Genomic DNA, 27,062 nt, shown 5'->3' on the forward strand with positions numbered 1-27,062 from the left:
GATTGAGAAGTGGCTTCCTCAAGTATGCTATGCGCCTGAGTATTGCTATTATTTTTTGTCAATTAAATTGGTTCTTAATTTGTTGCTACATTTTAGGGACATATTTTTAAGCAAATGCAAAAGCAAAATATGTATTTTTAAAAAGGTGAATTGTCTCTAGCTTTGCCTCTGTTGTGGCTTTATTTTTTGCCCTTGACAAGTGTCAATGCGACCATGAAATAATTAGTTGTTTTGAGTTCTGTTATACTCAAGTCGCTCTAAAAATACGTGTTAGCAAAACTTAAAAAATGTGGAGTATCTTTTGTATTTTTGAAGATACATTATATTTTTGAACTGGGTGTCCTCCATGTTTTGTTTTTAGTTTTCTGCAGGGCAATCATTGCTTTTCCTATGACTGACGAAATTTCAACGGCGACTTAATTCCTTTGTGCGCATTTAGGATGTTGACCAGAAGTACTGTATTGAAGTATCTGCAATGAATGTTTGCTAAATATTCTTCTCCAATGTTTTCAAACACATTATTATTACAAATTAAAATGATCCTTTACCACAATATGTGTTTTTTTCACATAGGAAAATTTGACCAATGGAATTATAGCATTATATGATTTACTGAATTTTTTTTTGTTAGAAACATGTGCTTCAAAGAGCAACCTGGAATTGGTCTGAAATATCACATAGTAGAATTCCTTGGAATGTACGTTAACGATTACTGTTGAAAGAGAAAATCAGTAATGTAAAATATGCTTGTATTTTCATCACCAAACAACCCTCTTATTTCACATGTTTTGGATACAAGTCATGCTCTAAAGAATACATGTAATAGAGGCATATACATTGTTACCATAAGAGTCAAGAGCTAAAAGGATTCAATTGTTTTACATGTGAATGTATAATCCCACTAAGTCCAAAACAAATTACACAATAAAAATATTACATGTGAATTACTTTTACCATTTTAAAACTGAATTTTAAACTGAACTTAAACATGCACATGCAAATGAATATATATATATATATATATATATATATATATATATATATATATATTATATATATATAGTATATCTATATATATATATAGATATATATATAAAATACTTTCGAACAGTCAGTAAATTGTTTAATGAAATTATGTGCACCAAATCACGGTAGACCTACCAAGCTTTTGGTTAAAATATATTAACATGAGCACTAGAAAAGGTATCTTTTATTTGTGTTAGTTGCAATTTACATACATTAGTTATACATGTTGGTAATGCAAAATCAAGTTTAAGATTACATTTTATTTGCCCCTAAAACTTATTATAGATTTGCTAGCTTAAATATGAAACAGGTAGGTCTGGTTCCAGTGTGGACTGTTTGCTAATCACATATACTGGTTTCCCTGAAAAGATGTCACATCTTCAAATACATGCAAAGATCGTACTAAGCAAGTGGTACCCAAACATTACTGTAGAACAACTGGATGAGACAGTGGAAAATACACACCATCACAGTAGGAATATCCACCCCATTATTTCTTACATTCAATGGGGGCAAAGTGTTGCTGAGTAATACATTTGAGAAATCCATTGAGGCCACCGGGATGTGTTTGAGAAATGTTACCAGGATAGGATTACTCAAACATAAAATAATACACATAGTGAATATAAAGAATAAGAATAATACATTACTTAATTTACCAGCTTGAATTCATATCTGTACCAAGTTGTTGCTTAAATAACAAAAACAGGCATTTCTCAGTATTTAATTATTTCGTATGACATTTATTGAAGACGGAAGCTAAGAAACTCCTTAACCAACCTGACCAGCAGAAAACCTGTTTTGATTATTTCTATACATACATGTGTTTTGTAGTGTTCGCTGGCTGTTGTATTATTATGCTAAGCTTAAGCTGTTATAGTGGGGGTGGGGACAGTCTCCACCTCATGTTTTAAAAAATTGAATTAATTTTTTGAATTTTTAATTCAAACATGTTTTAAAGAAACGTTTGCATCCTGGTACCTTTTTTGGAGTTCACATGGTCTGAGCTAGACCACTGGGAAGCAGTATAAACTTTGCATGTATGTTGTATTTACAAAATCTTTATGTTCCATTTTTTTTTTTTTTATAGCAAAATAACAAACTATCTGAAGTACAATAAATACCATTGGTAAATAATTGCTAGTGCTATAAGGAGGTCAGAAAAGTTTTTTTTTTTTTTTTTTTTAAATATTGGTCTGCACTCATTTAAGGAAAGGTTCACTCTTTATACCAGTTAATGTTTTTATTTGTACAACAGCAGTGCAAAGTGAGCTAACTTCATTGCTGTAAATATGTAATTTTCAATTTTACAAGTGGGTCAAATACCATGAGCTGGGAATTGTTCTTTTGAAAGATTAATTGAAAGCATTATCTGATGGCTTTCCACCGCACCCTTCCCTGGTTAATACAAGACAGCTAATCCTCGCAGTGACGCTCTCCGGGGTCCTGAAATGTGATTTCAACTGCAAAGACGACTGAATGAAATTCTTAATTTGATCAATTCATTTTATAATGCTGACGATGAACAATAGTATTAAACAGGTTTCTGGTGTCTTTATTTGATGTATTTATTTTACACGAACTACCAGCTAAAACGACAATGTATTATATATGAAACCGACGCCAGGTAAAAAGGATGCCACTTACATTTTAGAGCCAGGTGAAAAGCATACCACGTTAGAGCAAAACAACCCAACGACAGTGGCAAATACTAATGTTTACTGTTCAGTTTGTATTTTTAGGGCAATGCAAGACGAGAAAATAATGTGTTTACGTATTATGTATAATAAATACGTATTTTCGACGAGTACATTTTCGCTGAGTAGGTACAAATAACAGTTCCCCGGTATTGCAACTCATATAGATATGCCGATGAGACCTGCTGACAACAACATCAGATCACATGCTTTCTCTCCACAGTCAGTGTTTGCACAGTCAGCTTCCCTCTGTGTCTCAGTCAGAGCTCATAAACCAGTGGTGCCTAGCTCTCCAGCATCCTCCCCACCCAACAATAGCTTGTATATTGCCTGCGGAAATGCAAGCAGCAATGGATCACATATGCGATCTGTTTTGACTCTCTGCTTTTGTCTTCGTAAAACTGGTGTACTCTGGAGAAAACCTCGATCCGATATAAATTCAATGTTGTCATGTTTTGGGGGATTCGCATAATGCAATTTACACGTTTGTTTGCAATGGAAACATCTGGCCTTTTACACACAAAGCGAGTCAAATAAGAAGATACTACAAGTGCTGTGCGCACAGAACGGACCAATGGGTTGGACTTGTTAAATTAGATCTTTCCAATGTTGTAGCCGATTTCTCAACGGGAAATACCTTCGCCAAAGCTGTGTAATAGAGACAGAATTCAAGAAACAACGGTTGGTAGAAACTACCAGCTGTGCAAGATGATCATGTTTCATTAACAGCTCTTGCAATGTTTTCAATCCAACCGGTCTGAGCGCCTCCCATCAGTTTGAGACACGGTCCTTAAAGGATGACCTATTCTTTGCCAAAAGCAATGTGATCTGTTACACAGATCATGGCATGTTGCTTCTTCGTGTTTTCTACAAGCCTGCCATTGAGGATCACTTAAGAAAATGGGGATCAAGTCCAGGAATGCTGGTAACGCTTCGGGGGAGCAAAAGGACAAGAATGATGGTTTGTCGGGGGAGAACTTGGGGACTGATAAAGATGGAACCCTTTTGCTCATGGGTCCCGAAAAAGATGATTTTAAACGCGGTTCTCAGTGCCTGGGACTCTTGGCCAAAACGCCTCTGGGATACACGAGACCTGTGAAACGGAATAATGTCAAGTACAGAAGAATTCAGAACTTGATTTACGACGTGCTTGAGAGACCAAGAGGATGGGCTTTACTCTACCATGCTTTTGTGTAAGTAACCTCATATTTCACTATTTCAGCTAGTTTATTTATGCTTTTTTACATGCTGTGAATTGTAACGGCTTTGGTTGGTTAGAATATTGGTGGAGATTTGACTTTACAAAGAGATTTGACTTTAAAAACGCCAGTCGTATTTCTCATTTTACAACAGAAATGTCACGACAAATACATAATATTTTCACATTAAGTAGGCTACCGCCAATCGGATAGAAATTATTGTGCTCTTGGTAGATACTTCTCTAGCTGGGCCAGATTCAAATGTGTAAAATAAAGCAGTTGTAATTAATTATATAAGCAGAACCAACAAGCATGAATGATTAATTACACAGAACATCAACTTTCAAAGTAAAACCATTCTCTTGAACACTATGGCCAAAAGTTTTGCATCACCCGGCCTATATAATTAAGATACTGTATTTTGCTTTATAAAGTTGAATGAAATTGATGAATAATGTTACGTAACATGTTGAATTACATAGCATGTCGTTTTCCATATACTGACATAAATGGAAAAATGTGACATTTGGAAATCTAACTTGAAATACAGAATCACTGTTCGGTCTTCCGGTGGACTTTTGGATATCATTTTGCAGTTTGTTCGATTACATGATGTTAAGTAACATATCTAAATTACGTTCGTATAGTTATGCATTACCATTTAAAAATAATGATATTTATATACTTTATTTTATATATAATTCATCGACGAAAATCACTTGCAAAAACGGAGGCTGTCTACTTAATCATTTCCTCTGGAGCCTTAGTTTTAATAATAAAACAATAACTACTTAAATGTGATATTGTCCCTATAGACTTTCCAGCAGATTACCAGTTATTACTACTATCAAGGGGTTTAGTGTGATGGATTAGTCATCCAGAGCCTAATATTGTATTATTGATCGGTAATCCATGTTTTAAATCTTGAAAGTTATTGATGAAGTTTAGAAGTATTCAATAATTAGCAGCACCTTTTTTTAATAAGTGCTGTGTAATTCAGCTGACATGTTTATCCACAATGGTGTTGAAAGTAAAGGAATGTGTTATGTTACTTGGTTGAAGAGTGTGTGTGTGTGTGTGTGTGTGTGTGGGGGGGGGCAGAATTACAGTGTGATCTGACAGGAAGTAGTTTGCAGTTTCATGTTAGAACATTGGTTATATCTTCAATAGCAGCATTTCCAGCTAACTTAGGTTTATATAACGGTTGACTAATGTATGAAACGTTCTTAATATGGACTATATAACCAATAGGAGGATAAACAAGACACTGAGACCTGTGAAATTAAAGGATAGGGCTATTCAAAGGTTGCTAGGTATATTCAAAATCAGGCTGTTTTGAATTGTTTTAGGGTGAGGTGCTGGGAAATTTCTGAAAAACATGAATACTAGACACTATAGTTTTAAAATTCTTCAGAATGAATTATTTTATAATAATAAATACTGCAAAATCAGTATTACACAGTTGATGTATTTGCATGCCTTACAGAAAAAGTACAATAAAAAAATGAATAATATAAATAAAATATAAAACAAACTTATTTATTGTTGGTCATCTATCACAGTGGTTTTCAACCCCAATCCTAGGACCCTGTGTCTGCTGGTTGTCATTCTAACTGAGATCTCAGTTACTTAACTAAACCCTTAATTGAGCTAAACAGCAGAGGATAATTGTGAACCAGCAATCATACACTCCACAAGAGAACACATACTCTTGCGTGCAATCCAGTAATCATACAAATAAAAGTTTGGTTATTTTGTGCATGTTTATTGTTTGCTAAACAATATGCAAAATAAACTAAACAGATTGCAGTAATCAGATTTCAAAGGCAGATGCAGCTTCTCCTGCTAGCAGCGGAGTTATTCAATTGTTTTAACACACACAACTTCTATGGGTCGTTCTACTACCCCAAATAGCTTACAACTTAAGCTGTTCCTACAGCCTAAAACCCGGAATGAATGTTCCAGTCCTGCATAACTGTACATGTTGGCCCCTCATTTGGCAATTATGGTACTGTAAATTAATCAATCATCCCTAAAATTTATGTATGCATTAGGATTTCTTTCCAATATCCACATACATATGAGTGTCAAACTCCCAAGACTGGGAACTGTAATACACACAGTGATTAAAACAATAATAATTTAAATAAGCCAGCTTTCATTTTCAGGAAGGAAGAGTGGACAGTGTGGCACACGTTTTCCTCCAGTCTATACCTCTTTGTTTACATGTGGGGGACCTGTCACCCTGTCACACAAGTGCTGCCTGTAACACAAACTTATCCTGCCACCTCAATAAGTAATGGGGAACCACTCACCTAGTCCACTACACAAAACATATGCAATGCAAATGTGTTTTGTTTTTAAACTTGAGATTGACTTCTTATAAGTTTAACCTTAGCCATTACCAAACACAGTCTTCCATGTTTACATTTGATCACCTTAATTAGCGAACTCCAAACCTGAATAGCAATTTATCAAAGAATGTAATTAAACCTGGACAGCTGCAAAAGATACATGCAATCAAACATGTGCAGACAAATCAATAGGAAAGTCTAGCTTCCATCACAGTCAACCTGACCCTACTTAATCATGCCATACTTTGATTTGATACTTTGATTTGAAACAGCATTGGATTTTCTGCAAGAAGAAAGACGTGTTGAATAGGAACATGGCATCCATAATATCCATGAGGGCTGCAGGAAACAAGCTTTTTCTTAAAGCACCACACAATCTGCCTCAATTTGTCAACAAGTGAATGGTGTTCAGGTTAGAGTAGATGTGTATTCGTTGTAAGCAGAAGCTCTTATTGAACCTGCACCATTACCTACTGCAGCCAGTGCCACTGGCCCTCACATTACAACAGAATTCACATTAAAAAAAAAACACCATATTAGGAAAATTCTGTATGATTTTTGTTTTTATCAATAATGCTTAAATTAGTAGGACCTCAGGAGCTGGGTGGCGCACAGCAGTAAATAACTGGCATTGAAGAGAGCCTCAGATGCAGCACCATTCAGTTCTGGTAACTGCTAGTAAACTGGTTTCAAGAGGGGATTATTACATTCTATTAAATAATTATTACATGTGCTACCAAGAAGATATATTGCAATTAATGTTTATTGTCTTTTCTCTTCCACTCACTGCTGGTAGCTACTTTACCAGGGTTAACAGCAGCAGTGGAGGCTTAGTTTGCTGGTTGGTCACCAAACAGACTAGACATTTGCAGCTACTTAAGATAGACTGCATATGAAAAAGAAAAATATTCAAATGTGTGACTTGTTAAACCTGAATGGTTTCAAAGCTGTCATGTTTTTTCCTAAAATGCAATGACGAATGGATGAAAATTGTGGCTGTTTACGTATTGTTAGTTTTTTTTCCTGTTTACATGTTGTTTGTATTCTTTCATAACACTTACATAAAGCTTAGCGTTAACAAAATATACATTGTCTACTGTTGCAGTTTGTACTGGACAAATCATTTTAATACCCTTTTCAACACAGTGACAATTATTTTGATATTTGTAGTGTGTAAACATGTTTTCCAGAAATCTACTGGTGAATGAAGTAGAACAGATTTCCCAACATTTTGCAGGGTCATACAACCAGTGTTTGTATCCAATTAGAAGACAAAAAAAGGTTATCAGCCAACCAGTAGCCCATTGGAGGGCACTCTCATTATAGCACAAAAGCACAGCGCCAACCCACCAATTCAGTGTCTTCCTGCGATACAATTTATTGTGTTTTTTTTTCTTTCAGCTCAATAAAGATATTTTGCGCTTATTCACTGTAAATGTTTGCCAGGCCCTTAAGTTACAAATTAATATTATTAAATATATATTTAAAACCCTAAAATAAATATTAAAAATACTATGGGCACAAAAAGACATCCGGAAACCTAAACCCACAGTATGTATATCTAGCATAGTGGAGAGAATAAGCACACAAAGGTGGTAGCCAAGCTATCTAAATCTGCTGCTACAAACATGATCACAAGTAGCTGCAGGCTTTAGACAGACATCTCTATTCAAGCCTACAGTTTAACTGAAATCTGCATGACTTATTTTTTATCTCAATATTATTATAAATTTATCCCCCCCAATATGTTCTTCCAAAACAGAAATTGGCATTTGTTGGGCATTTTTAGAGATGTACTGCTATAGTCCCATGACATTATCAAAACATTGTGGAATATTCAGTATACAATGTGAATAAAATGTAGCGTCCTTTTTGTATTTATTATTATGCAGTAAAAGGTTAGTTTGCCCTCTAGGAAGCAGGGCAATGAAATGTCTATTTATTTACTGTGTTTCAACATTGTTCTTTGTAATATGTACCTGCGCTTGTAAATACACTTGCATATTGTGTATAGTGTTGCAAATATAAAGCACCCAAAGTGGGCTATAACGTTGTGGCAATGGTACAGAAATACACATTTACAAGGTTGACCCATTTTGTTAAGGAAACGTTATCCTAATGTAAAAAGGGTAGGCTAACGTGGTATTGTTATTTAATTTATAATTGGCGCTGTAGATTTAAAAAAAAAAAAAATACTGAGCAGAGGAGAGCAGAAAGTAGGAATAAAGGAAGTTGATATTCTTTGTTTGGTTGCTGTTTGTTATTAAATTAAGTGAAACGCACTTGCTTTGTCTCAGTTTCTAATAGCTAATAACAACAACAACAACAACAAATGCAGGTAAAACAACCCAGATGTTCAAATATTAGTGCCTTGCACCTCTGGTCGCCTTTGGACTTGTCTTCCCGGGCGCCGGTTCCCGTTGATGCTCGTGAAGCCTTTAAGTGACCGGAGGTAGCTGGAGGGGCTTGGGACTATATTTGAAAGACTGGTGTGTTTTAGCTGTGTATATAATTGTTCTCATGCTACATAATAGCATTCCATCGATATAAACATTACTTTTCACTATATAATGACATTTTGTCATGAGTTTACAGGGCGGTCAACATGCTAGTACACTCTGTGCGTTTAAATATTCATCTGGATGCTTCCCCGGGCACCTCCAGATGGGTTTTAGGACGACCGTTGTGTGTGTGTGTGTGTGTGTGTGTGTGTGTGTGTGTGTGTGTGTGCGCGTGTGTGTGTGTTTGCGCGCGCGCACATGCGTGTGTGTGTGTGTGTGTGTGTGTGTGTGTGTTTGCACCCCAAGCCGAAATAAGACCCCATTGGGATGCAGAGAATTCACTTTACCCGAGATGATCTAAAGAAGAAGATCTGCTTTTGTCTGTTGAAATGTAATAAATAGGCTGGTTTAGAAATTGTATTTATTAGGCTATCGCATTAACGTTTTGTTGTTGTTCTTGTTGTTTGTTTTTCCAAATAGTTTGACACAACTGAGGCTACTGTTTTTACATGAAGGCATGAAAACGCTAGTTTACCTACCGTAAACCTGGTTCCCTGAAGGAGAAGATGGCCACCAAACATCGTTATGGGGATACACTCCTGCCTATTGCTAGGTGTCACTGAGCTCCTATATCAAAGCTGCCGATAGGCCCCCTTCCCCCAGTGACATCCTCTGTCCTGCCTCCTGAGGGTACTTAACCATCATGCAGAGGAAGAACCACCTTCTTTCATGATGAAACCGTGATGTCGACCGAAGCGACCTCGCGTTTGGTGGCCATGTTCTCTTTTAGGGAAAGAGAAGGTAAACTTTCAGGTTTACGGTAGGTAAATTAGCATTCCCTTTCAATTCGAAGATGGCCACCAAACATCGTTATGGGAAACGTGTACCAGAGCCATTGCGAGGGAGAAAAGAACGGCAGCATATGAGGGACGCTAAATCCTGCCTGACCAAGGTCAGTGGCGTGAGCATGCAACCTCGAGGACCCTAGTGCCCACAGACGGTAACAAGGGATCTACCACATTCAGGCGGTAGAACCTGGCAAAGGTATGCGGGGTAGCCCAACTAGCTGCATCGCAAATTTCAGCCATGAAGGCACCTCGGAAGAGGGCCCATGATGTAGCCACATCTCTCGTGGAATGTGCAGCTATCTGCCCAGGTGGAGGTAAGCCAGCACTATTATACACAGTCAAGACTGTGTCCACAATCCAATGCGACAGCCGATGCTTGGAGAGGGGCAGTCCCAGGGTTCGTGTTCCATGGCAGACGATAAGCTGGTCAGACTGACGCAGCGCACTTGTCCTATCCACATAACATCTCAATGCCCGAACTGGGCAGGAAGGTTCAACTTTCTATCCACATCCGTTGCAAATGGAGGAAGATGGAAGGACTCTAGTTCCATGGACTAATTCACGTGGAAGGCTGTAACCAACTTGGGGAGAAAAGCAGGGTTTGCAAGCAGTGACACTCTGCTACAATCATCTCAAATATGCATACAGGAGCTATGCACAGACAGCACCTGCAGCTCACTAACCCGCTTTGTGGCGGTGATAGCCAAGATGAAGGCTGTCTTCATGACAGTTGCTTCAACTTGATGGAGTATATAGCTGGAGCAATGGCAGAGGTGGAAACGTGTAAAGGAGCTCTCTGGGCCATAAGTGGGCTATGGCGTTGATGCTGAGTGGACCGTTGCAGTGGTGAAGGGAGTACCATAGGGGGCAGTGTGCCGTCTCCACCGAGGTGAAAAGATCGACCTACGCCTTCCCGAAATGTTCCCAAATGCGCTCCACCACCTGAGGGTGGAGCCGCCACTCCGAGAGGTGTGGGTCCTCCCTCGAGAGGAGGTCCGCCGCTCAATTCTCCACGTCTGGAACATGCGTCGTCCGAAGGGACAGTAAGTTCTATTGGGCCCAAATCAGTAGCCTGAAGGCTAGGTGGTTCAATCCTAGGGACCAAAGGCCACCCTGGTGGTTGACATATGCCACCACTGATGTATTGTCACTGACCTGGTTTCCACAGGGGGAAACCCGGTCAGGCCCAGCCCTTCCAGCGAGGCCAGAGGAGAACTATATCTCAATTGTGCTGGTGCTGTAGCAGGGTGGTTCCAAGAGGAATGCACCTCCTCCATAAAATAGGGGAATGCTGGGAAAGGTTGAGCTCAGGGAGCCACGTCATGCGGTCGAAAGATGGAACGGAAGGCTCTGTTTGTGCTGTCCAGGTGACCTGCAGGTATGCCGCCGCACACCCTATAAGCGTGGGCACGGACCCTGCCAGTGGCAGAGCGCTAGTAACCGAGGCAGCCATGGAATTAGGGGCCGTATCAGCCTTGAATTCAGGCTCTGCCTCAACCTCCATATCAGGAGGGAACTCAGACCCCATGTGGCGGCGATGGAAAGCAAGTGCTCATCTGAGCAGAAAGCCCGGTCGATCCACTCGCCCTGTACTCCCCCGGAGGGGTCAGGGGGTGGCACAGAGATTGTGACCGGCTCAGGGGGTGGGGGGGGATGCCACACAGGGGTCCACGGGCGAAGCAGTTGGGGTCTGCCTCTCTAAAAGCTCCATGATGCGACTGATCTGAGCTTTCATGTCAATAATATCTCGCACCTGCCGGGACTTTTTCACCTGTCTAGCCAGAGGCGATGGGGAGCGGCTGCTGGTTGAAACGGATGCCTGAGCACAGGGTATCTCCCCAGTGGCTCTGTGATGGTGTCGGGAGGCGTGAGTGGGAGGGGACCGCTGCGGGGGACAAAGAACGCACCCGCGCGACTCTTTCCAGACAGCTCGCGAGCACGTGGGGCTGAAAAGCTGTGCAGATGTCACAGGCGCCATTTAGAGCTGAGGTGACATCATCGGGGCCTAGGCTCCGATCGCATGCGCTGTGCCTGTCCTCCTGTGGGATATTGGTCCCACAGGTCACGCAGACATGGAAGACAGCTTTACCAGTTATAGCGCCGGGTTAGTAACCACTGCACTGTAAGCACTGTGGGCACCGGGAGGAGTCTTAAGAGAACTGAGTATGACGTGCACCACGTGCACCAAGTACCGTGCAATAATAACACTACAGGTTAGAAACCACTGCGTTGTAAACACAGTGTGTGCCGGATGCACCGAGTACCATGCAGTGTCAGGCACCGCGCGCACCAAGTGTACTGAGCGCACCGAGTACGGCGTGCACCGAGTACAGTGCTGCACTGACGCGCTAGCCTATTTATGTATACAGCGACAAGGGGCGCCGTGCACACTGTGGTACCGAAGTAGCACGGCAAAAGTCTTATGCACCTTGCTATTAAAAAACACAAGGGAAGCTGTGCACGATGCCTATCCTGACCTCGTGGTCACACGCCTGAGCAGCGTGTAGCGTACAACAGGGGACAGGGCCAAAGCCGTGGCGGGCAATTGACTTACACACACAGTAATAAAAACAGTTTTTAAAATACAAAAAACAGTTCAATATTACAGGACAGATGGGGGAGAGCACTCTGTCTATTGTTTTGAGTGACCTACACCAAGGTGAAGGCCCACGCAGCCCGTTTATGTCTCAACCCAACAACGAGGGAAGCCTCGGTGAGGAGCATATGGCCAGCCCGGTGAAAGCAGCCATGGTGCATCTAGTGCTCTATGCGAGTATGGGGACGTGTTCAGTTACAATCAAAACAAGACCCAACCCTGGCCCGCAGGCGGCTGGTAGGCAAACTCAACTACGGGAACAAGGCAAGCCTGGTGCCGTGGAGTAATAGTGCTCTCAGAAGTAAGGAAGAGTGAAAACACATACAATTCTTAACAATAATACTTACCGTTGCTAAGACGGACAGACAGAAAGAAGCAGCCTGATGCATGGAGCACGCTGGTTCTGAAAGTCAGGAACAGGATAAAAAAACTACGATTTTTTAAATACTGATTCCAGGAAAGTGGCGATGCCAGCTTTTAGCACAAAGTGCAGGGGAACTACCAGTAGCTTCTGTGGCACTTTTTATAAGAAGACAGGGCTCAATGCAACACAGAGGTCTTGCCTTACCAATGTGAGAAGCGAAAGAGGGTGGGTCTTCCCCTGCGTGACGGTTAATTATCCTCGAGAGGCGACCGGGGACGTCACTTGGGGAAGGGGGCCTATCGGCAGCTTTGATATAGGAGCTCAGTGACACCTACCAATGGGCAGGAATGTATGCCAGAACAATGTTTGGTGGACATCTTCGAATTCAAAGGGAACTAAATAAACATGGTCTATGGATTTATAGTTTTATGTAAGATTTATAATTGAGTGTTTAAAGTTGTGGATGAACATACGAAGTACAGTACAGTATGTCCCATTAAGTAAGATAGATTTCATTTCTCTTCATACAGGATCGTCTTCTGTTTCATAAAATATTAATACACAAACTAATAAATTAGACTGTTTAATAACTGTATGTAAAAGCATAGGCATGCAATATACACCAATGTTTTTTGTTCCTCAAAGTAGCCTAGTTTAATACATTTGCGGCTACCCTGAGAATAATTCAAACTCAGATCAGTAATTCAAAGTAATGGTATCATCTTTATTTTGATATAGCGCATTTCATAGTGGACCACCATCACAAAGTGCTTTCAGAGGTAGGCTGTGAACTGTGCATTATATGCAATCTCTTACAATAGAACATTGATTTATTCATCCGCAGCATAGGGCACAAGGAGATTAAGTGACTTGCTCAGTGTCACACAGTGAGACAGTCAGTGGCAGAGGTAGGAATTGAACCGGTGACTTTCTGCTTATAAGCACTGCACTTTAATCACTGGACCACACTGCCTCCTTTATGTCAAAGTAGTCTCACTTTGACATGAAGAAATTGATTTATTTATGCATTTATGTGTTAATATTGTATGAAACAAGAGGATCCTATATATGTACAATTCTACCCATTATTTAGTTTTCAACTACCGAGAGTAGTTATTATTCTTCAGGGTAGCCCCAGTTATTTCAAACTATTTGGAAAAAAAATGTTAATGTAGTAGCCAAATAAATACATTGCTGACCTAGGCTTTTAAATACAATTTTAAAACCAGCCTGTTTATACATTTCGACAGCACAAAAGCAGATCTTCTTCTGTAGATCGTCTTCAGGTTAAGTGATTTCTCTGCGTCCCGATGGGATCGTATTTCGAAGGTGTGGTTTCAAACTACACACACACACACACATGCATACATACATGCAGACTATGAGTCTCCACCAGCCAAGTGTGGACCATGACATGCCAACATTTTCTTTGAACCAAATATATAAAGAAAATTATGTTTTAAGCTTAACATTGATAATATTTGTTTAAATTAGAATATATATATAATATATATATATATATATATATATATATATATATATATAAAAATAAACAACCAAGTGGGGTCTTAAACCATGTTTACCCTACAAAGTGGGGTCCTGCATAGCCTGCAATAGCACTGTGTCTGAGCCGCAGCCACTTCGAATCCTGCTGTTCACAACCATTACACAGACATTTTGAAGATTCATCTTCCTCTTTCTTACAATTCAGCATTTAATAGTTTTTAAGTTCTAGTTCTTTACTATAGATTACAGAATATTTGCAAATGATTATGAGAATGTTTATAACCATAAGATTATTTCTACAAAAAATGAATCAACTGTGCTAATTTTTATCATACTAAATATCGATATATACATATTATATCAAATTTAATATATACATTATAACATTTACATAAAATATAAATTTAAAATACATTAATTTATGTCACTATATACAAAAAAATCTACATGGAGAAGAAATTCATATTTCAGTGTGTGAGCATCGTTAACAGGTGGGGACTATAATATGGGGGGTATTTATATAAAGAATTATGAACGTGATGATGCTTTATATTGATAGAAAATTGAAAGCATAGTTACCAGCCTAATTACTGTAACTATTTTATACCAGTTAACTACAATGTACTGGTGTAGTGTACTTATATTGCACAAACACACCCATATGTGTGTGAGTGTCGTTCCAGGTTGTTTTATCTAGGTGAGGACTATATTGTAATGAATATTTTTTATAAATATGATAAGTTATTATCATATTATCAGGTAAACTATCATCAGCCTAATTGTTGAAGACAGTTTGCACTAATTAGACCAATTACCCACCATGCGTTTTAAAATCATATTTGCATTATACTAACACACAAACTGTTGTTATCTACAGCAGGTGCACACTTCCTTGTAGAAGGATTTTGAAAAACCTGAAAAATAAATTGTTTTAAATATTGAAGAAGAAAAAATAATGCCATTAGCAATGTTATTTGACTCCATAATGTGCAGTGAATTGTTATGATAAATCTTAGTCACACACTTCAGTAAAGGTTTTCATATGTAAGAGCCAGAGTGTGTGTGTGTGTGTGTGTGTGTGTGTGTGTGTGTGTGTGTGTGTGTGTGTGTGTGTTTGTGTTTGTGTGTGTGTGTGTGTGTGTGTGTGTGTGTGTGTGTGTGTGTGTGTGTGTGTGTGTGTGTGTGTGTGTGTGTGTGTGTGTTTGTGTGTGTGTGTTTGTGTGTGTCTGTGTCTGTGTGTGTGTGTGTGTGTGTGTGTGTGTGTTTGTGTGTGTGTGTGTGTGTGTGTGTGTGTGTGTTTGTGTTTGTGTGTGTGTGTGTGTGTGTGTGTGTGTCTGTGTGTGTGTGTGTGTGTGTGTGTGTGTGTGTGTGTGTGTGTGTGTGTGTGTGTGTGTGTGTGTGTGTGTGTGTGTGTGTGTGTGTGTTTAAACACGGTCGAAGTGGGACCACAAAAAGTTAAACTCATCCAATAATAGAGACACAAATGAAATTAGAGTAAAAATACATTTATTGCTTGAAAATGCATTTTTTTCTTATTTGTAGACATTCAAACCAAAAGTATTAACATGAAAAAGTATTTTTTATTTATTAATTTTTTAAAACATTTTTTACAGAATTTTGATTCAGTCACATGTATTAATGTTAAGGTGCATCAGCACTAGACCCGAGCGACGCGAGCGACGGCGCCAATGTCAATCCGCACCAGGCGCAAACTGGAAACCATGCATTCCAATTAGACATAGCAGAGATGTATGGAGCTCTGATCTCCACCACTCCGCTGTACAAGAAATGTTGGATTTGTATAATCTATAGATCAGAGTTATTACATCCCTATATATCCAACAATTTAATTATTGTTTTCATTAGTAACAGTTGTAGTTGCACTGTTTTTTTTTTAAATTATTATTATTGTTTTTTTGTTTTTTTTCATGGTACTTTTTATTTTAAGGGAAAATCTCTCCTGCACTTGCACACAAACACAGGTGCAGGGAGACAAAAACTGTGTTTTTAAATAAAATAAAACAAATAAATCAAAGTATTTTGAAATCAACGGATGCACTATTACTTTGGATAAATGAAAATATATAACATTTTGAAAAAGAAAAGGTTTAAGCAACTGTTTTTAATTGTTTTTAAATTTAACTGGAGGAGCTCCAAAAAAACCCCTCTCAGTAGTCGTAGTCGTAGTGTCCAGTTTGAAGCCTGGTATATTTCCAGCTGTCTGACAATAGTAGTATAGTTGAACTGATATTTTCGACAAACTAAAACTATATATATATAGAGAGAGCTGCTCCTTCTGCAGCTCTCGGGGATGGACCCTCCTTGGCCTCTCTGGCGTTCAGGCGGGATGTCTCGGCTCCTTCTAGTGCCTTTAAGGACAGAGGCTCCATCCCTCTCCTTCAGCAGCCCCTCAGGGTTACCTGCGGTCTGCCCTTGTCCCCCCCAAAAAATTTCAGGGGTTTGCTCCTCCTGTCTCTCTGTAGCCATCTAGCCTTGTTTCGGCAGGATGCAGCGGAATCCACTTCCGACATCATATGTGACAGGGTCTTCCTCGGGTCACACGTGTGGGTAGCTGCTGTTCAAGCATACAGAGAGACAGAGGTGGTGCTGAAACGCCGGCACAGGCACGCAGGATTTATTAACAAAAACAGAAAACAAAAGTAAAATAAAGGCGGTCATGTGACGTTACCAGCGATGGTAACGCACAGAGGACAAATACAGCAAACTCTACAAAAAGTGCAAAATAAAACACAATACCCCAAACTATAACTCAAAAGGTGCCGTGAAAATGGCAGGCCTTGCAGCAGCCCCGAGCTATCTCCCGCGGATGTTTTTAAAATGACGGACACACGGTCGAGACCCGCCCACGTGCTGATTGAGGACCAGCACAGCCAATCACTTGCTGCCCTTCCCTCAACCAAGCATAGCAGGCGACAAGTCTCAATCAAGCGCCTGTCTGTAAACAATAATTCAATCAAACAAATCAAGTCCCAAAACGGCACAAAATAAACCCATTCCCACATATAAACCACACCAACACTAATCTACCACTGTGCAGGGCAATCGTACTGCCACATATGTATATTATCGAGAGGGAGTAATTGTGTGATATAGTTTTAAATAGGATTCACATTGTTTCAGTGCCTCTTCGGGCATTTTTATTTTGGTCTTCACCCTTCTGTGTGCTTTAAAGCTCAGGGGTAGTTGCACCAGTAACAATAGTTGCTAACTAGTTGCAAACGAGTCGGAGGTCTAGGGGGAAATGTACTAAACAAGCACAATGTATTTGTGACTTTTTTTTTAGACAGTCACAAATGTTGCTGGCATTTCCCAGTCTACTTTTTCTTGTGCATTGCCAGTTGTGCTGAATGCATTTTTTAAACGAACACCCAAGTACCTTATTTTCACGAAAGTCAGGGTGTACTTCTAAGCCTTGAAAATAAATTCCTATAACATTTCTGGTTTTCCCAACATGTTGAGAGAAATAGACTGCACACATGTGCCACTAACCCCTCCAGCTCATTCTCAGCATCGGTATAGGACCATGATCTATTTTGTGTCAATTGTCTAGGCTACTACTACTACTACTACTACTACTACTACTACTACTACTAATAATAATAATAATAATAATAATAATAATAATAATAACTAGAACTGCCAGGCAGTTTTACGGCTCCCAAGCCCCAGTATCAGTACCCATCTAAGCGTGTTTAGTTCTCAATATGCCAAGTTTAAAATCAGCAACTTCAACGTTCCACAGAAGAAGATTTTGAGTTTTTTCAAAAATGCATCAACCGGCCATCTTGTTTAATGCACAAATGCCATTTTTGAAAATGTAAGTTTTACTGACACAGGCATGTTTGGAGTTAATCAAGTGAACCATTTTTAAACTGAAGCAGTTTTAAATATAAGAAGAAAATGTAGGAGTGGCAGCCATATTGTTTCATGAAACATAACCATTTTGACATATTTGTATTCCGCTGTCACCAGAATGATGTCTACCAAGTTTGAAGTCTGTTGGTCCAACGGTTTTCAAATAAAAGCAGACTGCTGTTAAGGACGCGTTTCGATGAAATTTGTGGCAGCCATTTTACTATTGAATTGTATCACAGCAACTTCTGCTTTGCAAGCAGGTTTGGATGGTGACAATATATGCCAAGTGTCAGATCAATCACTTGAACGGTTCCAAAGAAGAAGATTTCGTGAGGTTTCAAGAAGAAATCCATCTTACGGCCATTTTGGTTTAACACCAGTTTTTTAAAAGTCAGTTGTATTGATACAGTATCAAGGATGATGCTTGTGAAGTTTGGAGTTAGTCAAGTAAACCATTTGTCAACTGAGGCAGTTTTAAATTTCAGACGTAAACGTACGTTTACTTGACTAACTCCAAATTTAAAACATAACCATTTTGACATATTTGTATTCCATTGTTGCTGGGACAATAACTACCATGTTTGGAGTTTATTGGTCAAACAATGTTTAAATAGCAGCAGTTTGTTGTTAAGGGTGCGTTTCGATAAGATTTGTGGCAGCCATTTTGACATAAAAATGTATCGCATAAACTTCTGCTTCGCAAACTTGATGCAGGTTTGAATGCTGATGATATATATCAAGTTTCAGATCAATCACTTCACCGGTTCCCAAGAAGAAGATTTCGAAAGGTTTCTAAAAAAATGCATCACGGCACCAATTGCAAGGATGCAGCAGGAAAAATTTTTCGGCATCTGACAGCCAAAGTGTCCAGCTTGTTACCTGCTAAGTCAGAACCAGATCAGTCACACAGCTTCGAAGCAGGAGCAGTTTAAAGTTTTGGGAAGAAAAAAAACAAACAAACAAACAAACAAAAAAACTTTAACAATAACAATAGGTTTCCCAGCCTTTGTCTTGGAAGCCTAATAATAATAAAAACACTAAAATCATTTAGTTTCAGTTTAAAATAATATTTTATTCGCATTTCTACACCAATGTGTACAATGCAGCAGCGTGATTTATTTTGTGTTACCAGTAGGCTATAGTAAAAAGAAAGTGAGCTAGGTATTCATTTGATTTTACGACTGTACTGAATACTGTGTAGGCCTTCTCTACAGATTTATATATTTACATAATGTAATGTGTAGCATATCAGTTTTTACATTTAAAATGCATTGAGCACTATAAATGTGTGTGTGTGTGTGTGTGTGTGTGTGTGTGTGTGTGCGTGTGTGTGTGTGCGACTTTATTGTATTGTTTTTAAACCCGACACCTTCTTATATCAGACAAACATGTCTGGTTTAGAGAGGTGCTACTGTATGATTATGAAAAGCTTTTTTGGGGGTGAAGATGGGGGCCCCAATACAGAATCTGATGGGATTAAACTACCTTTGCCTCATGAATTATAATGCTCCTGGGGCATGTGGATATTAGAATATATCACACACCCTGAAATGCCTTATTGCATTACGTAAAGCAGTAAGATTATAAGGTTTATTATGTACCGGTCGCATGGGCATCTTAACTGACTTCACCACTGCGCACAAACTGTCAGTTCAAAATGAGACTTGTTAATTGGAAATCAGACAAATACTGCCACAAGAAAAAAGATGTTGAGTGATATGAATGTACTAAAAGTGAAACTGGAAGAAAATGGAGAAAACAGGAAAATTCATCAAATACCAGTACAGCAACTTGACAACATTACGGTTTACTGGGAAGCAAAGACAGGTATTTAACACAACACAAATGAAAATTTAGTTTACTATGGTAAGCAAACAGACTTCACAAAAACAAAATAAAGTTTAGTGGCAAAACAAAAGCATTACAAAAAACAAGGGAAGGGAAATGGCCATGTATGCTGCTTTTTCAAGCTATTGTAAACGACTACAACTAATTATAGTAAATAAAGTATACCAGAGCGTGCAATAAAAAGTCTGTAATTGTATCTTGGGCTTCTGGTGACATAGAAACTCTACCTTCTGTTTTGTCATTTATCTTTCCACAAGAGTTTATTCCTTATATTATTATTATTATTATTATTATTATTATTATTATTTATTATTATTATTATTATTATTGATTATCTGTTTTGTCACGTGCAACAAAAAAAAATAAAGAAAGTTTGTTTATATGACATGCTTAGGGGGTGAGTAATGATTAGTTGCAGTGATTGTGAGAATAAAATTATTAGAAATGGAACCAGCATAAAAGATTTGTGAGCTAATTTTGCCCTAGTTTATTTCAACTAGGTTTATTTGTAGCTTTTATTGTTGTTGTGGATAATTTGGCTGTCAGTGTGGTTGCTGTTCTGTCTCGATGGCAGTGCACTGTGTTTATTAATTTTTAGAAAGGGAAACATGATGCAATTTGATTGCAGTTTTCTAATGTGACAGTGTAGTGAAACTCAGGAAAGAACAGAAATGCAGCTCTCTGTTCAGTTGTGCCTACCATGTGAAAGATTTCTGGGGGTGCTCCTGGTGTAAACAGAAGGTGTATGCTATTGACATCTTAGTACAAGGGGGGGTAGGTCATTCCACCACTGAGGGACAAGGGTGGGGAAGGACCGGGCTCTGGAAGCAGGTGAGCGGAGGGGAGAGTACAGCTAATCTCAGTGGTGGAGGAGCGGAGGGATGAGAGGGTGTAGGGAGAAATGATAGGATAGGATGGAGCAGAAAGGTCAAGACAGTGATAAGTGAGTACAACAGTTTTGAATTGGATGCGAGCAGCGATAGGGAGCCAGTGGACAGAGCGGAGAAATTAGATAAGGTGGGCAGCAGAGTTTTGGATGTGCTGGAATGAATGGATAGCAGAGGCTGAGAGGCTGTCCAGGAGGGAGTTGCAGTAATCAAAGCAGGACAGGGCCTGAACTAGGAGCAGTGTGGAGGAAGGGGCGAATTCTGCATATGTTACTGAGGAAGAAGCGAAAGGATTGTGCCAGACTAGAGGTGCTGAGAGTAGGAGAGGGAGGGGTCGAGGGTGACACCGAGGGTCTTGGTGGATGAGCGTGGTGAATTTAAGAGGAATATAGATACAGATCAGCAGTGGGGGAGAAAGAAGGGGGGAAGAAAAGGAGGTCTGATTTGAAGAGGTTGAGTAAGATGATGCAAGTGTATCCAGGAAGAGATGGCTGAGAGGCAGGCAGAGATATGGGAGAAAATGTCAGAGTCAGAGGGGGTAAAGGAGTGGAAGATCTGGACATATCAGCTTACAAATGATATGAGAAGCCAGGGGAGGAGATGAGGGGACCCAGAGAGCAGATGTAGAGGGAAAACAGGAGGGGTCCCAGGACTGAGCCTTGGGGGACACCTGTCGAAAGAGAGCAAGAGGCAAAGAGTGAGCCATGCCAGGACACCTAGTAAATGTGATCAGAGAGGTAGGAGGAGAACAGAGAGCAGTGCCGGAGAGTCCCAGGTCAGCGATGGAGGACAGGAGAATAGAGTTGTTGGTTGTGTCAAGGTTAGAGGAGTTAGATTTGCAGCGGCAGGGAGAAGCCAGAGGACAGGAACAAAAGGAGAGGATTACGAGGATATTAAAGTTAGTCATGGTAGCCAGCAGTAGTGGAAAGAAAGTAGAAATGGCGATGGGAGAGGGTGGTGCTGAGAGGGAGGTGAAAACAAACAGGTACAGGAGGAGCAAGAGCATTAATTAATAAAAAGAAAAGAAAGAAATGCATGCAAACCTGGCCTGCAGTTGAAGCGTTCACGTTCCCTGCATGGATAGAACATTTTGCAGCCAATCCACACTGGCCTGTCCTCGTGTGGACCACCACAGTTTAGACTACCGGCCCTTTGGTGAGCTGGTGCTGAGTGCTTGGTCACCCGGTTAGCGTCAGTGCTTATATAATACTCTGCCTCAGACAGTGGCTTGCAAATTACTTTAAGTCGAGTCAGCCCCCGCACTGCTGCAATTTGGCAAATTCTTAAATCAACACAACTCACTTTCCTGAGGTTTACATCCAAAGCTCTGGAGAAAACATACACACTAATACACACTGACATTTAAACACTGCCAGCTCCCCTCAGTAAGATCTCATGGGCTTTTGACTCCATGTTAAAATGTATCAAATCTTATAATTCTGTCTAAAAAATTAGAAATATGGTAACAGGTGAAAAATATAATGGTGGCAGCTCAAACTTTCTACACCATTGACATTAAAAGCACAATTCCAGACCTTTTTAACACCATCTTTAAAATATTTTTAAAAATATAAAACAAAGAATTTGCTGCTTGCAACTAACAATAAGTATAGCAGAGGAAAGGCACAGAAAGGAATCCTGATCTTGATATTTTCATCTGAGGATCTCAAACCTTCAAACTTAAGTCCTATACATGCAAAGCAAGTTTGGTTGACAAACTGTAAGGCTTGAGGAAGAATGTATATTCAAATTATTTATGTATTTCAATTTATGTTATTAATGACACTTGACAACAGCAAGTAAAGTCAGTCAAACTTATTATTATTATTATTATTATTATTATTATTATTATTATTATTATTATTATTATTATTTTTAAGAGCATGTATTTTAAATAGTAAAAATGCACTTCAATTACTGATCCTGAAACCCCTTCTCCCTTTAATATTAGGAAGTCTAATAAATAACCTAAAAGTGGACTGACATGAAATAACAACCTTGGAATACACTAAAACCAGTGAAAAAAAAGGAAAGATAGCTTGTATCTTTTAAAACAGTGTACTAATCTTATCCTTTTACCCCTATAATAGTATCACACAAACTAAAAGTAAAATAACAGCTTTTTCCATGGTATGACAGTTTTGGAATACCAAAAAATCTGAAAAAAAAAAAAAACTCTGTAAAATAAGGAATGGCAGCTTGTGACAGAATAGGGGGAGGATGTGTGCAGAGCAGAAGCTGTGCTCGTGGGTACATGTGTGTGTGGGTGTCTGGTGATGGAAATTGTGTCTAATTGTTTTAATTGAGTGATTGAGGTATGGTTGGAAGAGTGTGGAATGTGGCCAGGTGGTAACTGAATGATTGATTGTAACTTACCCTTGGTCACACCCTATAAAACAGTCAAAGGAATGAATGTGAATGTTTGGTGTGGGTTGTATGTAGGTGAATGTTTGGAAGGAGAGTGAGAGTGAGAGTGAGAGTGAGAGGAGAACTTATGTGTGACAGAGAGCGAATGAATCCTAGTCAACAATCTCCCTCTTGACCTGTGAGGGCACTGTATAACAGGAACAGTGTGCATTTTTTTCCACCCACCACCTAAAATTTTAGAAGAAATGTTACATTGAACATTATAGGTTTAGAAGAAAACATGTATTATATAATAGGGAAATGTAATATGTATAGGTAAATGTTTCACAAATCCAGTGATTATTTGTTAAAAAAATGCATTATAAATCATAATAATATTTTCTTACATTTGAAGTATTCATTGAATTTCAATAAGTCATATGGGAATGACTGAAGTCAAAGGTTATTTTTTGACCTAAGTACTTTTTTTTTTTATTAACGTCTGCTTAATAACCTTGATTCAGAACACAGTATTAAAGGTGGTACAGTAAATATGTTAATCTATTTTAATTAACCAATTTATAAGTAGGTTTACTTTTGAAATTGGAAAAACTGGAAAAAGTCCACCTGTCATTTTATTTTTGTAGAACATTTAGTTCCCATTCAGTGTGGAAAAAAAATGGAAGAATATTATATTTTAGCACATTGTTCAGAGAGTAGGTCTTTGGTACACTCCATGCAAAAATCGAGGATATAACTTTATATACAGGTAGTAGCATATTACATCAACTGGGTTAGCATTCAACTTTTTCTCAAGATGTTTTCTTTGCCAGATGCTACTTAAAAAAATAATTTAAAAAATAAAGGTACATTTACAAGACAAATTGTGATATTTTGTTAAGACCTCCTGTTGTTTCCCATGACAAACACAATAAAAACAATCTGTAAAGTTTTTTGTCTGTGAAGTAATCTTATTTACATACATTTTATATTTGTGTATGTGTAACAATTCAGTTAGCCATTTTCAAAACACATAATTACAGATTACATTGGAGATCCACTACTATAGGAACAGGGAACAGGAAACAATACAATGTATGTGATAAGTTTGGTAGAATATAAAGGTAAGGACTGCTTGATTTATGCATAAACTAAAGCATTAAGGGCTTCATTTAAAAAAGGGTGCTAAACTTTATGGTGTATGAAAATTGCAATTAGTGTGCACGTTCATGATTTCCGGATTTACTATTGTAATTTTATTCATCGCATGCGATACTTGACATTATAGTGCGCACTAAATTTAGTGCTTCACGCAATGGTTATCAGAATAAATATGTGATTTTTATTGTAATGCATTCTGATGTATAAAATAATGAGATGAACTGAATTCACGTGGTATTTACTAAAGGGTGTTAATTTTAGTGCACGTATTACATTTATTAGTGTATGGGAACCAGGCTTTAACCACTGACAGGCACGCTATTTAGAACTCTTTTTTCTGGCCTGAAAACTAGTGATATGCAGTTTGATTCTTTTTACTGACTCGATTCATTCAGTTTAGTGAATCAATTCAATAGATTTATTTGTTTGATTCACTAATGCGAAATTAACACATCTTACTGAAGTTCTTTGTTATGAAAATCTGTTTGAATGGAAAAATCTGACAGCAAGGGCCATTTAAATTAAGACTGTTCACTTGGCAGACCTCACTGTCGTAATGAACATATCTATATAAATTGTGTGTAGGCCAATATACGCAAATATACTACTTTACACAAAACACATTACCCCTACTGCACGATTCCTAGTCCAATAAGTATGCAGGCACGGTTTCAATTAATTAATCAACATATTACTTAATGTATTGTATAGTACAGAAATAGGCAGAAATAACTAGAAGCAGCTCTCCTAGAACACTAACAAAAAACTCAATATCACAAGATGAATATAATGGAGGAAATAAGAATGTTTTATTTCAATGGAAATCTCAAACAGTAAAAAAAAAAAAAAAGATAGAATACCAAGTCTCAATATTTACAATATTCATCAATATTCCAAAATATAATGTTTTTAACAGCACTGGAGAAAAAAAGATACTGGCAAGTTGGGAAAGTGTGTTAGTAAACAGTACCACTATAAAAAGTACCTTTTTATCACTTCTGTCCAGACACTTGGCACTTATTGTCTCGCTCATTGCGTGTTCTAATTCTGGAGCTTTTCCACATAATGCCTGTTGATGCAGAATCCAGTGTAAGATAATTGGTACTTCTGCATTTCTTTCTTTCTTTTTTTCAAGTACTCTGCTAGACAGTTCATGCTTTTGTCCAGTCATATATGATGCACCCTCTGTTGTAATCCCAGTTAGTTTCTTCCAAGGTATTTCTGCACTTTCCATGGCTTCTTGAAGTTAAAAAATAAATAAAAATCCACAGCACTTTCATTTTTTCTTCTCATTTTCAGAAAAACCTTTAGTTGAGACTCCATAGCTTCTTTCATTTTCAGTAAACTCAAAATACCTTGTTTTGTGCAGCGTGTCATAGTGCTATAGTAGTGATATAGTATGTTAGAATCTTTCATAACTGCAAATATTGCACTGCAAATCAAACATATTACCTTGCCATCAAAATTATTCATTGAACAAATAATCATCTGGCTAACGATTTTGGAATCTTCTGTGTTCCACCTCCAACTACTTTTTGGCTACTGATTTTAAATTTTACACAAAGTAAAATAAATTGTTTAAACAAGCCTTCGCTTCACTATCCTAATCAAAATGACGTGTGCTGTGCTGTTACACGTATGTGTGAGGAAACGGATCCTGTGTGCTATTTGATTGACTATTTTACTACCTCTGTGAGCTGTGATTGGCTTAATGGGAATGTATGACAGGATGGCAGAGGATACTGGTGTTCTCAAGACTCAGAGACAGGGAATTTTAGCAAATGTGGAGTTTATTTTAATAAAGCAAAATATAACTAAAATGAAGAAACACCACACAGCAAAATAAAGGGCATGATGGCGAAAACAAAGATTTAAACAAAATAACAGAAATATCTTAAACAAAACATACAAAACTCATAGTCAGGAAGGCAGCAAACACACAACCCTCAGCACTTAGTGCTGCAGCATGCAGCTGGGCCAATTAAATAAATAATTAATTATATAATCCCCCAATTTGGTGATTGTGGTCATGTATTTAATTGGCGGTCATTCTGACTTTGTAGCTCCTCTCCAGAGCCAGAATGGTTGCCAATCATGTGACCCATTCCCTTAAAGGGGCAGGACAACTTTGCCCTGCCACATATTCTCCCCCTTGTGTGAACGCACATTTGGCCCTAACAGGCCACCTCCCCCTTTGAATCTGAGCTGCCCCTGCAAAAGTTCACCTATGTCTGGTGGGTGTGTGGCTCTTTTGGGCAGTTCTGGGGGATGGGACTGTTTTCCCAATCTCCATACTCTCAATTTTGGCTTCGGGGCGTCCCAGTTTTTGCATGGGCTCAAGCCATACTGGCGGGACTGTCTACTTTTTCAGCAGGGACAAAGCTGGCAGGGAAGCAAGACCCTCCAGCAGTCCCAGCAGATCCCTGGAGGCCAGCAGCACACAACCCCCAGGTGGTGATGAATTGGCCTTCCACGGCAATGATGGATGGGATGCTGCCCCCTCTGGCAGCCCTGGATACAATGATGCAATTGTTGCATTTGGCAGTGGCAGCAGAAGTGATAGTACTGCCGGCTCCTCCAGCAGCAGTTGATGTGGTGCTGCCCCCTGTGGCAGCGGCGGATGCAGTGCTGCAGCTGCCCCCTTTGGCAGTGGCGGCAGAGGTGGCAGTGCTGCCGCCTCTGGCAGTGGCAGCAAAAGTGATGGAACAGCTGCTCACTGACTGTACTTGCAGCCCCAGTTGTGAGAGTGCTGTCGGCTCTTCTGGCAGCAATGGTGCTGTCCTCCCTGGCAGCTTCTGTAGTAAAAGTGCAGGCGCCACCCTCTGGCAGGTGGTGGTGCAGCTGTTACCCCAA

General features: G+C 39.0%; 1 protein-coding gene across 1 annotated transcript in view; it reads left to right on the forward strand.

Moving 5' to 3' along the window:
• Positions 1-3,386: 3,386 nt before the first annotated feature.
• kcnq3 (potassium voltage-gated channel, KQT-like subfamily, member 3) overlaps positions 3,387-27,062 on the forward strand; it is a 190,149-nt gene continuing 166,473 nt past the window's right edge. Inside the window, exon 1 of the mRNA XM_041241842.1 lies at positions 3,387-3,916. Coding sequence (XP_041097776.1) covers positions 3,624-3,916 — 293 coding nt within the window. The 5' untranslated portion in view covers positions 3,387-3,623. The remainder of the gene's footprint in view (positions 3,917-27,062) is intronic.

The sequence above is a fragment of the Polyodon spathula genome, chromosome 3 (genome assembly GCF_017654505.1).
Source record: "Polyodon spathula isolate WHYD16114869_AA chromosome 3, ASM1765450v1, whole genome shotgun sequence".
Taxonomy (NCBI): domain Eukaryota; kingdom Metazoa; phylum Chordata; class Actinopteri; order Acipenseriformes; family Polyodontidae; genus Polyodon; species Polyodon spathula.